The sequence below is a fragment of the Coccinella septempunctata genome, chromosome 3 (genome assembly GCF_907165205.1).
Source record: "Coccinella septempunctata chromosome 3, icCocSept1.1, whole genome shotgun sequence".
NCBI classification, from domain to species: Eukaryota; Metazoa; Arthropoda; class Insecta; order Coleoptera; family Coccinellidae; genus Coccinella; species Coccinella septempunctata.
In genome coordinates this window covers 13,947,879-13,961,293 of record NC_058191.1, presented here as the reverse complement: position 1 = coordinate 13,961,293, position 13,415 = coordinate 13,947,879, and the positions used below count along the sequence as shown (strand labels likewise).

Genomic DNA, 13,415 nt, shown 5'->3' with positions numbered 1-13,415 from the left:
TTCAGTAAGCATGTTTTGGAGATGCCTCAATCAGATTGGAAAACGTGCTTCGACAATTGGTTCAAACAGATGCAGAAGTGTTTAGATCTTCATGAGGAATATTCAGAAAAACAATAAAGCGATTTTGATTATGAATATTTGGTTATAATCCCGAAATATAAATGGCAACCCTCGTAACGCTCAATGAACATAGTCAAATTTGAATTTTCGGACAGCACAGTAACCAAAATTTTATAGAACACAATTACATTCGGTATTCAGTAAATTTCCCAATTCAATTGAATTTCCAGCCTCACATCAGGTCCTTTTTCGGATTATAAACTTGAAATACAACGAATGAACAGATTTGCATTTGGATTAATATGTGATATTTTCACGTAATTTTACTATTGAAAACGATAACATTTATTTATTTCTCGTTAATAAAAGACGTCTGCTTTCTAGTCCGAGAGCTGGCAACTAAAATCGGCAAGAGTTTTGTAATGGCTCATAATTAAATTTGATTTAGTATTGAGGGTGTACATGTTCATTTTCATTAATTCATTCTCAAGCTCAGGTAGTGGAACATTTAGCGGTGACGCACTTTGATGTAGGTAGGTATATAAAATTACAACATGCTCTATAAGTATTGTAATGATTGAACATACTCACTCAGCTTGTTTATAGAACAGAAAACTTGAGAAAGTGGTCAGACCTTATTTTAGTGAAACGCGGTCTGTCAGTACCCCACAGAAGTTGCTGCCTTAACTATGTCGTTTCAACAGATTTGTAATGGCTGAAAGTGCATTCATTGCTCCAATATCATATATTATTTGAGAATAAAATAGTCAGACCACATATCAATAGAACAGAGGCAGTCCGCAGTCACCCAAGGTACGGATATTGTAATTTTACATAAATCAAAGAGCATCGCGGCCAGTTGTTCCACTACCTGACCTTGAAAGTGGGTGCTGTCTTATGTACACCACCAAAACTCACTAATATTTAAATATGAGCCATTACAAAACTCTTGTCGATTTTCGTCGCCAGCTCTCGGACTATTAGTAGTGTTTCACGTTTGTGATCCAAAAAAGTATATGCCACTGAAATAACTTCACAGGAGCATTTGAGCTAGGGGATAGAAGAAGCCTCCGCAGAAGTTGGACAAATTCCCAATATGATAAGGACAATAAATAATATGATTTTTAGAGCTAGCAAATGTGTCGAGATAGAAGAAGTCCATTTCGAACATCTCTTATGATAGTTCATTTTCATTGTTGTTTTATGAAAGAAAATAAATAGGTTGAGGTTTTTCGGAAGAATAAATTTTAATACTTATCTGTGTTATAAATCAAATACACTTTTGGATTACATTTTCCAAGAGGGTTTACATCATTTGTATCTAAATTCAATATGTGATTTCAAAAGAATTCATAGCTCGATTGTTGAGAGTTGAACGGAATTTAAAATAATTCAAAATCTGGGCAAAAAACAATAAATATTATCGCCAAAGGAATAGAAACATTCTCTTGTGACAAGTGTGCCATGCAAAGTGAAAATTGAATTCCTTAGAATAAATTATGTAGTGTTTCATGGCAGTAACGAAATTTCTGCGAGGGATGTAAAAAATATAGATTTTAGAGCTTGAATGAAAAATTATGATATTTTAAGTACTGCCCTGAAAAATTTATGTTTCACGAGCCGTTTGAAAGAGCTTCCTGAAGTGAACAAACCCATAAAATTTGATCGAAATCGGACTTTGCATTCCAGAGTTATGGCAATCGCAAATTTAGGAAAAAGTTCATGAAACCTCTGAAACTAATACCCTTAGAATACAAAACAAGCAATACAATAGAAAGTTTTCTGCAAGGCCTACATGACCTCCATTCACCATTAGGCTACGGCCAACGACTTATGAAACGTCCTGTATAACCAAATGAAAGGATTTACACAAAAAACAAATCCTTTTTCCCCAGAGGGGAGTATTTCTACCTAGTGAGTTGATCTACATATGAATTTCGATAATATTCACACAAAATTGATTTAGAAAATCATTTCTGATCTCCAGTTCAACTTGGACACGTTTTCTAAGCATCAATTTCGCAATTTTAGCAATTATATATAATGGAGAAGGCAAGATATTATAATTGTGGCTCTCCATATAATCAATTTTCTCCTATTATGATCGTGTAAAAAGCCAAAAAGTTCGGATTCAAAAAATATTGCTTTGTTTTATCAACTGATTCAGAACATACTCGGAATTTTTTTCATAAACAGTACTTCATGACATTTATTGACAACTATAAACTAGGAAAAAGGATTTAAGCGGTGAACACATATGAGCGGCCGCGTCCACGATCACGATCACGATCGTGATACATCGCGACTGAACGGCGCCGGCGCTATATCGCTGAACAGATCGTGATATTGTGCGGAATATGACATTTGCATGGGACGCTTCTCGATCGTGATCGTGATCGTGGCCGCGGCCGCTCATATGTGTTCACCGCCTTATTCGACGAAAATCTCAAAATCCCCTTCAAAAATGACTTTTTTTTTTTTGGTGTAGCAGGGGGAAAATCTGCAAAACAGACGAACACACCCTCTCCTGAGGGGGAACAGTGTGGGGATTCTCACTCTCTGAGCTCGAGACCCACTAAAAACCCTTAACTGCTTCTTCATAGGTTCCGGGCATTTTGCCTATTAACTAGTTGACTCTTATGGTTTCTGGACTCTCACACGATCATAGTCGTGTTGATATTTGTATGCTGCCTATAGCTTTTATAGGTTAAGCTCTTCTTTGGTTACATTTAAATCCTTAACTGATCTCTGGGTCTTCGGTGGTAGGTTCTTGACCTTCTAGCTTCTTCCGTTGGATCGTAGTCGACTAATCTTCGTAGTTCCTCATTTGGATGTTGTTTGGCTTTGTCGAATATCCTTTCCGCCTTTCTCTTCATGAATTCTGTAACTGGTTCCCATTCCAAGTCCTTGTAGATTTGTTTGTTCCTAACAAACCAGGGTACGTCCATCGCCATGTGGTCGCGCAATAGTTTTAATCATCGTCAACTTGTTGTTCTTATTCATATGACTTCTTCTGCCTATTAGTGGATAAAGTTCACTCATTGCGGATTTTGTTTTATCAACAGCACATTTGATGTGGTTTTTCCATGTAAGTCCTCTGTGGCCTGTTTGGTCTGCATTCCTTCGGTGACGTATTCTATGAGCTGTAGTAATTGGAGTTCAGTCGAATGTTCTCGTCGAAATCCAAATTGTTCGGGTGGAATTATCTTCAACATTTCTGTTTCCTCATTCAGCCTTTTAGCGATAACCCTCTCGACGATTTTTCCTAGTGCTGATAGTAGGCTGATTGGTCTATAATATTGAGGAAATTTCCGTTCCTTTCCAGGCTTGTTGAAAACTATCATTTCTGCAGTTTTCCATCTCTTTGGGTAGTATTCGGTCCTCATCACTCCGTTGGTTATATTCGTCAAGGCTGCTATTCCTTTTCTAGGCAATTTCTTCAACATATAATTCGTTATCCTATCTTCTCCCGGCGCTTTCCTGTTTTTCAATTTCATTATGATCTCTTTGATTTCTGTTGGTGAAGCCGGTTGTGGAATGATTTCGGTTACCGGTGGTTCCATCATCAGTTCTTCGTTTGCCTCCACTTCTTCTTCTAGATCTTCATTGTCATCATCATTTCTGTAATTTATTCTGGCTTCTCTCTCAATTGAGTCGGCCAGTGTTTCGGCTTTCTCAAGTCTCGTATATACCATTCCGTTTGCTCCATGCAGTGGAGGTATAACTGTCCGTTCTCGTCGTAAGCGTTTTTGCATTTTCCAAGCCGAGTGATCTATTGTATTCAGTTCCCTTAATCTCTGGTGCCATCTGTTATTACGCAGTTCTGTTAAAGCATTTTTCAATATCTGGCTATGCTTATTCAGTTTCTTCTTGTCTTCTTCTCTTTTTGTTGTTCTGTGAATTTTTCTGAGTCTTCTGTTCTTTTTTATAAGTTCCTTTATATCCCTTGGCGTATCTCCATGTGAATGTTTCGGAATTGGTTTCCTTATTCTCTTGGTGCTTTCTTCATAATCTTCTTTTATTTGATTTTCCAATTTTTCAACTGCTTCATTTCTCCTGAAGTGAATTCTTATATTTCTCCCAGTCTGTGCGATCCTTGGTTTGTGTCTCTTCTGCGCTTCTTGGGCCATGTCCCACTATGAATTCTATGGGATTCTGGTCTGAAGTTCTGTCTTCTATTGTATCAATGCTGATTTCTTCAGTGATGTCTTTCATTACGACAATGTCCAGTACATCGGGTAGTCCATTTACTCTTGGTATGTAGGTCGGTATATCAGGTCCTATCACAACTGCATTAAGTTTTTCAGCATAAATCTTCAGTCTTCTCCCGTTGGTATTTTCCACCCTACTGTTCCATTCCTGCGATTTGCAGTTAAGATCACCAATTATGATTTTCGGGTGTCTTCCTTCTAGTAGCATTTTTAGATCCTCTTCCAGCATGTCCTTACCCGGTGACTTATAAGTCGAAATAATCTTCACTTGTCCTAGATTGGTATTCACAATATTCGATATTGCTTCTACTTCTTGACCATTGAATATTTGGTCGAAATGGTGATCCATATTCCTTCTAGCCAGTATAGCAACGCCACCTGTGCTGTTAGGTCTATCATTTCTGTAGATATCGTAATTGGGAAATGCTATCCGAACGTTGGGGTTAAGTCTTGTTTCTTGGAGAGCTATGACATCCGGTCTCTTCTCTTCAATCAGTTCTTCGAATTCTGGTCTGCGGGCTCTCAATCCTTCGACGTTCCAAGAGACGATTATGAGATTGTTCTTTATCGTCGTATGAGCCATTAAATATTCTTAATAATTTGCTGCATCTTCTTCTCAATCTCTTTCTCCAGATTTTGCATCATCGTGCTGAGGAGGTTTTTCGTGAACTTATCCAGTTCCTCAGTGATTCCAGAAATTCCTTTCCTGGTTTCAGTGTGTTCAAAGTGCACTTACTTTGGGCATGTCCATATCGCTGATAGCGATAACATTGTCCAGGCCCGGTCGTCCTTCTCTTAGGTTCAACAACACAGTTCATGTTGTAGAGCCTTCTCACCTCGAAGATACCCTTATTCTGGGTTTTAACCAGCAATAAGGGCATCGGCTTTTTTGTTATATTTGAGGCCATCCTTATGACCTCAGCATCGACGATCCCTTGATCCTTGAGGTCGTCAAGGATCGTCGGGATATCTGCATCCAGCGGTAGGTATCTCACTACCGCGTAAATTTTCTTTTCCTCCTCTCGTTGGAGAGTGTAAAACTCTCTGTTGATTTTGTGGAGGATTGGATCATCCTTCGATGATCATCGGCGGTTTGTGGGACGATTCTTATACCGTCCTTTACTGTCGTCGCTCTTTGGTATTTAATAGCGTTCCGCATCAAGGCGTTTGAAATTGCAGTCCATTCGGACGTACCTCTCAGGGTTATTGGGGGAATTTTTTTTTTCCTCTCCTCCACTGGAGTGGTTTTCTGTTGGGCTGGGGTTTCCAAGACCCTTTTTTTGTTTGAGTCTTCATTGGACGAGGAGCTATCTTTTCTCACTCTTTTGGCGGGTGGGGAAATTTTGTTTTGAGGGGTTTTGACCACCTCCATCTTCTGTTTTTGAACCGGGTAAGGTAAGGTCACCTCTTGGACATTTTTCAAAATAATGTTCTTTTTGAGTGCTTTGGAGTAAGGACTTTCCTTTTTTCCCTCCTGCAACTCGAGCCTCTCCCTGAGATTTTTAATCTCAGCAACTAAGCTAGATACGCATCTATCTAGCTCATTCACCCTAGATTTCAAACTTGCGTTCTCCTCTCTCAAAATATCGTGTTCGGACACGACATTAGCGATTTCTGGCGCGTCTTCTTCCATTACGGAATCGCAGTCCGAATGGTCAGACATTTTAAAATCTAATTAATAATTACTTTGCTACTCAAAGAAATTGGAAATAAAATTTTTCAAGACAAAAAAGAAAAATGTATCTCATGCATAAAAACAAAACCACTCATCAAAAATTCTCTACGCTATGAGAAAAATCAGAAAGAAAGATACAAAAAATAAGCTCACCTGATGTTTTCTGCAGTACCAACGAGAAAAAAAAATTCTCTGGACACTTAGGATGAACACCAACAGAATTTTAACGAATTAAAATTCCGATAACAAATATAGAACCTACACAAACTTCACAGACGGAATCAAATATTCCGTAGCTTGGTTAGTGGGCACTTTCACGTCCGCTTTCACTTTTACGGCACTGTGACACTTCGACTTTCTCGTCCGCTTTCTCTTTTATAGCACTAGGGGCACTGTAGCACGTCTTCTCTTGTCAAGCGAATGACTCGGAATGTCAAAAATGACAACGACTGAATTAACTTTTTATATCGAATTGTCAACACCATGTCGCTGCAATCTACATTTGGATTTCCAATTGGCTATCGATTTCACGTCATACCTTCTTCAGGCCAGAGTCTCTGTAGTATAAAGGTATAAATATTTCGTAAGCGATTCAATGATGGTTTTTAGTATCGTGAAATGAATCCACAACCGTATATTTATTTTCTATGATTTAATCCCTATTATTTTTCCATGCATTTGAGCTGAAATTTCTAGAAATTCATTTTGATGAATGAGATTATGATTGAGATTGCATTTTTCATTTTAATCAGCATTTTCTCCAAAGATTGTCTAATATTTTTTTGGTATCATCATTTTTGTATATATATATATTTATATATATATATATATATATATATATATATATATATATATATATATATAATAAGTATAAAAATGTTATCAATTCTTTATTTTGTATTGAAGAAAAAGGTTCCTCTGATGTCATTAACCTGTAATGGATAAAAGATTTCAAATACAAACACAAGCTACAAACAAGCTTAAACAAAGTTCCAATTACTGACCTGTTATGGAACCAAAACAATGCTATTTCATCTAGTAAGGCCCGGTACTTTCACGTGCGAATAAATAAATTCCTTCGATAGATAAGTCTTATTCGTAGGATAAGAAAAAATGCTGTCTTTTCACTTTCAGATAGTGTTATTCATCGAATAAATCTGTCATTGAAACTTAATAATAAGAATTTATTTGTCATAGATCGAATGTCGGTACGTCATTATAGGTTGAATTTTTTAAATTCTTGTTAATCTTTGTGTGATTTACACGAAATATTTGCTTTCTAGTTGCAATTATGACAATTTCTACAATGCGGTGTCTTACATTAATCAGTGAAAAGTAGTATTTCGTGCTTTCAAAGAATTGTTATTCGTCAAATAATTTCATCTGGAAGCACCGAAATAAGGTATCCTTCAGATAGGAAATTATTTGACAGATACTTATTCACCTTGAATAAAATTTTTTCGAAGGTGAAAGTGGGCCTATGTGTGAATTAAATACAATGAATCTGAATGAAATATTCAATGACTCATTCAAGTAAGATGTTTATTTTATGTTAACTTCTTATATAAGAAGTTAATATAAATATTTATATTGCTATAAAGAAGGTAAACATAAAATGTAATTGGTCTTATTTCATCAAATTTGGAGCCCCAAATTAGTCCTGCGCTAGGTTTTGTTCCGCCTTGTTGTACCTATATTTATATCACCTATGATAACCCATATTCAATGTAGTATACACTTCGAAGTACTATCACTACCCTACTAAATAACATCGAATTTTTAAATACTTCAGTGTCCTCAACAGTTTTCTCGTCTGCAGAAAATGGTTTCTTGAACCACCTAAAGCGGGATAAATGCATCACAGGATCAACATCCAGCCTGGAATCCTCCCCCAGGATAGCGCCAAACAACATAAAAGAGAAAACCTTGAGTAGTAGCACCTTCAGCGGCACCACATCCCAAGAATCGCTCGTCTCAGAAAACATGGGGGGCGAGATAACCTACCACCGTTACTATCACGTCTTCAGGGAGGGTGAACTCGACCAACTTATAGAGAAATACGTCGAAAATCTTCACATAATATCAAGCTATTACGACCACTCTAGCTGGTGCATAGTGGCTGAAAAGGTCCAGGTGTGGACCATCTGACGAGTAGACTTTCGAAATCTTTTTGTTTGCATATTGATCTTTGTTCTTTCGAATTCAATACTAAGTTTTTGAAGACTGATTGTAGTTATTTGATCATTATATTATTCAACTTCGGGAATGAGTGGATTGCAGATGTTTCTAGAATTTACATTTGGTGCTTGAATTGAGCAATATTTATGGTATGCGAGATGTCACTATATTTTGTTTCAAAAGAAGGTGATTTTGCTTTTCTGATTGTTGATCAGTAATCAGTAATTCGTTCAGTTGTCGGATAAATTTGAAGTTGACATGCGAAAAATTACTTTTGTTTCAAATAAAAATAAACGAACATAACCAGTTGAGTTTAAACAAAACTGGTTAAATTAATGCATTTTTAACTACAAAATTTGGACTCTTCACCTAAAATTACCCATGAGTTTCGTTCCCTGAAAGCGTTGAATAATTCGTTGAGACCAAAATAACCTAATTATTTCATTTGATGATTTTATCATCATCAATACATTTTTTTATCGAAAAGTTCAAGAACCACTTCTTTCATGGTGAATTTACAATTCCTACGCATAAATGGAGTAAAAAACAATCGAAGAACCTTGCGAAGGACCATTGAGTATTAACCCCCATGGGGGTTGAATACTCAAAGGAAATACAGGAGGTCAACAGGTCATGTCATTAAAGGGAAGTATGTCAATTCACTTTACGAATAGGATGAATTTTCTCAGTTCGTGTTTAGATTAATATAATAACAGTGTTGGAATTCCAAAGGAATTGTACGAAGGCGTACAAAGGCCACAAAAAATTTTAAAAATATTTTTCTTTGAAGTCGGAATTTAGTTCAAAGTCGGAATTTAACAAAATTCCGAATTCAAAGTCGGAATTCAGAAAAATTCTGACTTGGTAGTCGGAATGGACGTGTTCCATGACGGCTTCGATCATTTCTCGATATACAGAATGTTTTATAAAAACTAGTTTTCCAAATGTAGGTACATAGGTACTGGTGTAGAGGTACATAATGGAAATCGATAAGGAATATTATGTACACATGGTTCTTGGATTTTGTTTTCTTCAATGAAGAGGTAATTTCAAACGAGCTTTATATGGTTTTCAATCTGTATTTTCGACTTCCTCATGAGGAAAACGCAGAAGATATATCCAAGAACATCCTGTATACATAAAATCCATATATTGGCGTAGCCGTTTTTTTTTTGGGCCTGGAAGCTCACTGTTATTTTATGGTTACTATTTTAAGTACTATTGGGGTGGGCGGAAGTTGGCCTCTACCTGACTATGACCATCAATTCATAATTATTCAAAAACATGTACCTAATGACAATTTTCTTCAATATAATACATCAAGTTCAATATTTATTAAAGAACAACGTATTTATTTTGTGAAATCTGAATCCTCTCATGAATATCTCAGTATATTTTGAAATGAACCGGTTCGTCAAAGAGCTGCCTATACATATATACCGTTGTAAGAACTTCTTCATGTAAGAAATCTAAAGAAACATCAAAACACATCGGGTGTACTGATTTCTTGTCCCAATGGACAAGAATGAAAAAAACTTCTTTCTCATATGTACTCGTGAGGCTATCTATCTACGAATCTACGATTCACGAGCACATATGAGGAAGAAGTTTTCTCATAAAACATCCGGAATATACCTACCTAAAAAAAGATTCATGTCGTTATGAAAAAACCTGTACAAGGTTGTCATATCAGTGTTACGACCTCTCATTGAAGAAAACTCAAATAATATTGTACACACTGTGTACACCTACTATTATATGAATTTGAATATTTGTAGAAAAGCAAACTGATCTACGTCGTCGCGCGTCGTAGACTACTTTGTAGAAGTTCGGAACTGAATTAAATTCCGAATTTGAAGTCGCAATTTAATTAAATTCCTGGATTTAACTGAATTCCGACCGCAAAGTCGGAATTCAACGGAAAATATTTTTAAAATATTATGTGGGGTCCTTTTACGAATTTGTAGAACTGATTTTGATTATGAAAGACAAAGTTTTAGTTGGGAATTGTGACCATAGTAATACAGAGTAAGTAAAAAGTAACGAAAGATATGTATATCTCCGGTATATTTACTATTTTGTAGAAAAAAGTTCGAACATGACCAAATTTACCTCACAAACAAAAGGTCCATCCATTTCTCACACAAAAATTTAGGGTTGAAAAACTACTTTCCCACTTCCGTACAGGGTGAATGACAAGAGGCATTACACTAGCAGGACACCTGAAAGAATTTTTACGATTTTAATGCCCTCTTTTTGCTCTCATTTTGCTCCGTTTTGCTCACCACCCAGTTTATCTTGCTCACCTATAAACGACAATTCAAAGTGCGCTGCTGGTGTAATATTAAAACAGCAGAACACCTCAACGGATCTTTCCAATATTGGTATCATTCGAGAGCTCTCGTTTTGCTCCGTTTTGCTCAACAGTCCGTTCGTTTTTGCTCATTTATACTTTACGAGTTTTTGGAGAAGAAAAAATTTTTTTTTCTCACCTTAGCTTGTAGGATATCTGTTATATCTTTACTTATTTACCTCTTGAAAACTTAGAATTGAACAACTTATTTGTTTTCCAAAAGTGACTTTTATTTTCCTATATTGACAACTCACAAAAAATATATTTCCACATTAACTATCAAATCCGATGATGTAATGATATTTTCAATAATAACTTTATCTAGTTCCAACATACTCCCCCGCGAAATTATTGAAAACCATAACGATAAGGCGGCTTCACCACACGTCCTATTCTCGTTGTGATTTCTTTCTTCTCTTCATCTTTATATGAACGGCTTCCTTCAGAGTTCAGCTCTTTGTCTGTGTTTTTTATTCTTGACTGATCAGTTCGATCTTTCGTTGATCTAGTCGAATCTTTCCATGGGATATAAACGTTGGAAAGGTCGTAAAAGTTCACCAGTTCTTGTTTTAACCTTTGCTACTCTCGACACTCGATCTCTTCCAGGGTAAAGTGCTGATATTCCCCCCATTTTCCAATCTGTCCGTTTGGTATTTTCTTCACCAATCAGAACTATTTCATGAGTTAACCAGTTCTGCAAAATATTTTTTTTAAGCGTGTTCTTAGACCTTCCCGGAGCTGTTGGATATATCTTTGTCGTCTGAGTAAGCTGTTTCTGTCTATTTGATCTAATTCAGCCATGTCATTGTTGGTTATGTCACTAATGAACATAGCAGGGGTTAAAGCACTCAGATAATTTCCATCATCAGATGAATATGCTATAGGTCTACTACTTATAACTGCTTCACAATCACACAAAAGCGTAAGTAATTCTTTGTAAGTGACTACCGCTTTACCTAAATTTCTTCGGAGAGTAGTCAACAGTACTGTACATTGGATACTTTGTTCGGTACTTCCTTAGACCCCCTATAGTGTGTTATTACATAAGGAAGGCACTTTTAATTATCTATATCTCGGTAATGATGAGAGGTAGAGAAAAACTAATTGCAGATTTGGAAAGAGCAAAACGCAGATATCCCACAAGCTAAAGTGAGGAAAAAAAAAAAATTTCTCCTCCAAAACTCGTAAGAAGTTCTCTACAGGTGACGAATGAGTACACATGTTAGAAGATATTGCGGAGTTTATTTACCGTTTAAAGTGTTGAAAAGGATATTTAAAATTTCTGAAACAGACTTACATCCAGTGTATAAAACGATTAAAATTCAAAATAAGAAAGGAAAGAGCTTCCTTCCAATTATTTCCGCTCCGCGGAAAATCGGATTATAAATAAATAATTTCAATTGAAAATTTCATACAACATACGACGATCTGCGATAACAACAAAAAGGAGATAAGATCGAAACGTGTTACCAGCTGGGAATTCCTCCGAAAATAAAATGAGTCGACAAAACGAAGAAGTACGTGAGAACCCACGAAATAACTACACTAGAATGTCGTCTACCAGTGACGAAGAATTTCATGGATTCAGTAGTGGCCCTAACACAAACATTGAAATTACTTGGCAGAGTATGAAGCGCACAACCAAGAAAAGGAAGATTAGTACCACAAACAATGTGGAAATACCTACAAGCAACAGATTTAGCCAATTAAATGAAGAAAACGAAGGAAGTGCTAGCCAATCACAAAACCAGACGATTAAAATCCAAAAACCTCCTCCAATCTTCGTATACGGAGTGACAAACTATAATGAAATGATGAACAATTTGAGCCGAGTATTGCAAATGAAAAATTTCACAACAAAAACTCTAGCCGACAACACCATAAAAGTAAACTGCCAAACCCCAGACGATTATCGCAAAATGGTACACCACATGAGGGAAACCAACATAATACATCACACCTACCAAGCAAAAGAAAACAGAGCTTTCAGGGTAGTTATTAAAAATCTTCATTTCTCAACAAACATAGAAGAAATAAAAGAAGAACTCACTAAACAGGGACACAAAGTGAGAAACATCCACAATGGAAAAAGCAGAGTGACAAAGGAGCCATTGAATCTATTTTTTGTAGACTTAGAGCCATCAGCTAATAATAGAGAAATATACAAAATATGTGGAATCCAGAATAGATTAGTGCAGATTGAACCGCCAAAAAAAGTCAAAGGCCTACCACAATGTATGAGATGCCAGCAATATGGGCACACGAAAACGTACTGCAACAGGCCATATGTTTGTGTAAAATGTGGAGGAGCACATAACACTGAGAACTGCAAGAAAAGCAGCAACACACCGGCTAAATGTGCCCTATGTAACGGACCTCATCCAGCGAACTATAGGGGATGCGAATTTTATCATGCGATACTGAAAAGACCCAACAACCAGAACAACAGACTGAACATGCAGCAGCCAGTTATAAAAACTAATATAACAAATAACAATTATCCAGTGCCTAAAAATACAACAACAGAACAACACCAAAAACCAAGCTATGCAGACACTCTAAAAGGATTGAACAATTCACAAAGCACTGACAACGATTCCTCCATCTTGACTTCCTTCTTGGCAGAGTTCAAAAATATGTTCCAGCAATTGGTCCAACAAAACAGCATGATACTAAACATGCTCACAACGCTTATCACAAAAATTCGCTAGAATGATCAGAATAGCCCAATGGAATGCCAACGGGTTACTACAGCACAAGAACGAAATCCAAACATTTTTACAATTGAACTCTATAGATATCCTTTTGATAAGCGAAACGCACTTCACGGACAGATCGTACTTCCGAATACCCCACTATATAACCTACTACACAAACCATCCAGACAACACAGCCCACGCGGGAACTGCAGTAATAATAAAAGAGACGATTACTCACT

General features: G+C 36.5%; 1 protein-coding gene across 1 annotated transcript in view; it reads left to right on the top strand.

Moving 5' to 3' along the window:
• LOC123308994 overlaps positions 1 to 8,273 on the top strand; it is a 213,527-nt gene extending 205,254 nt beyond the window's left edge. The window contains exon 12 of the mRNA XM_044891829.1: positions 7,766 to 8,273. Within this exon, the coding sequence (XP_044747764.1) occupies positions 7,766 to 8,094 (329 nt within the window). The 3' untranslated portion in view covers positions 8,095 to 8,273. The remainder of the gene's footprint in view (positions 1 to 7,765) is intronic.
• Positions 8,274 to 13,415: the final 5,142 nt, after the last annotated feature.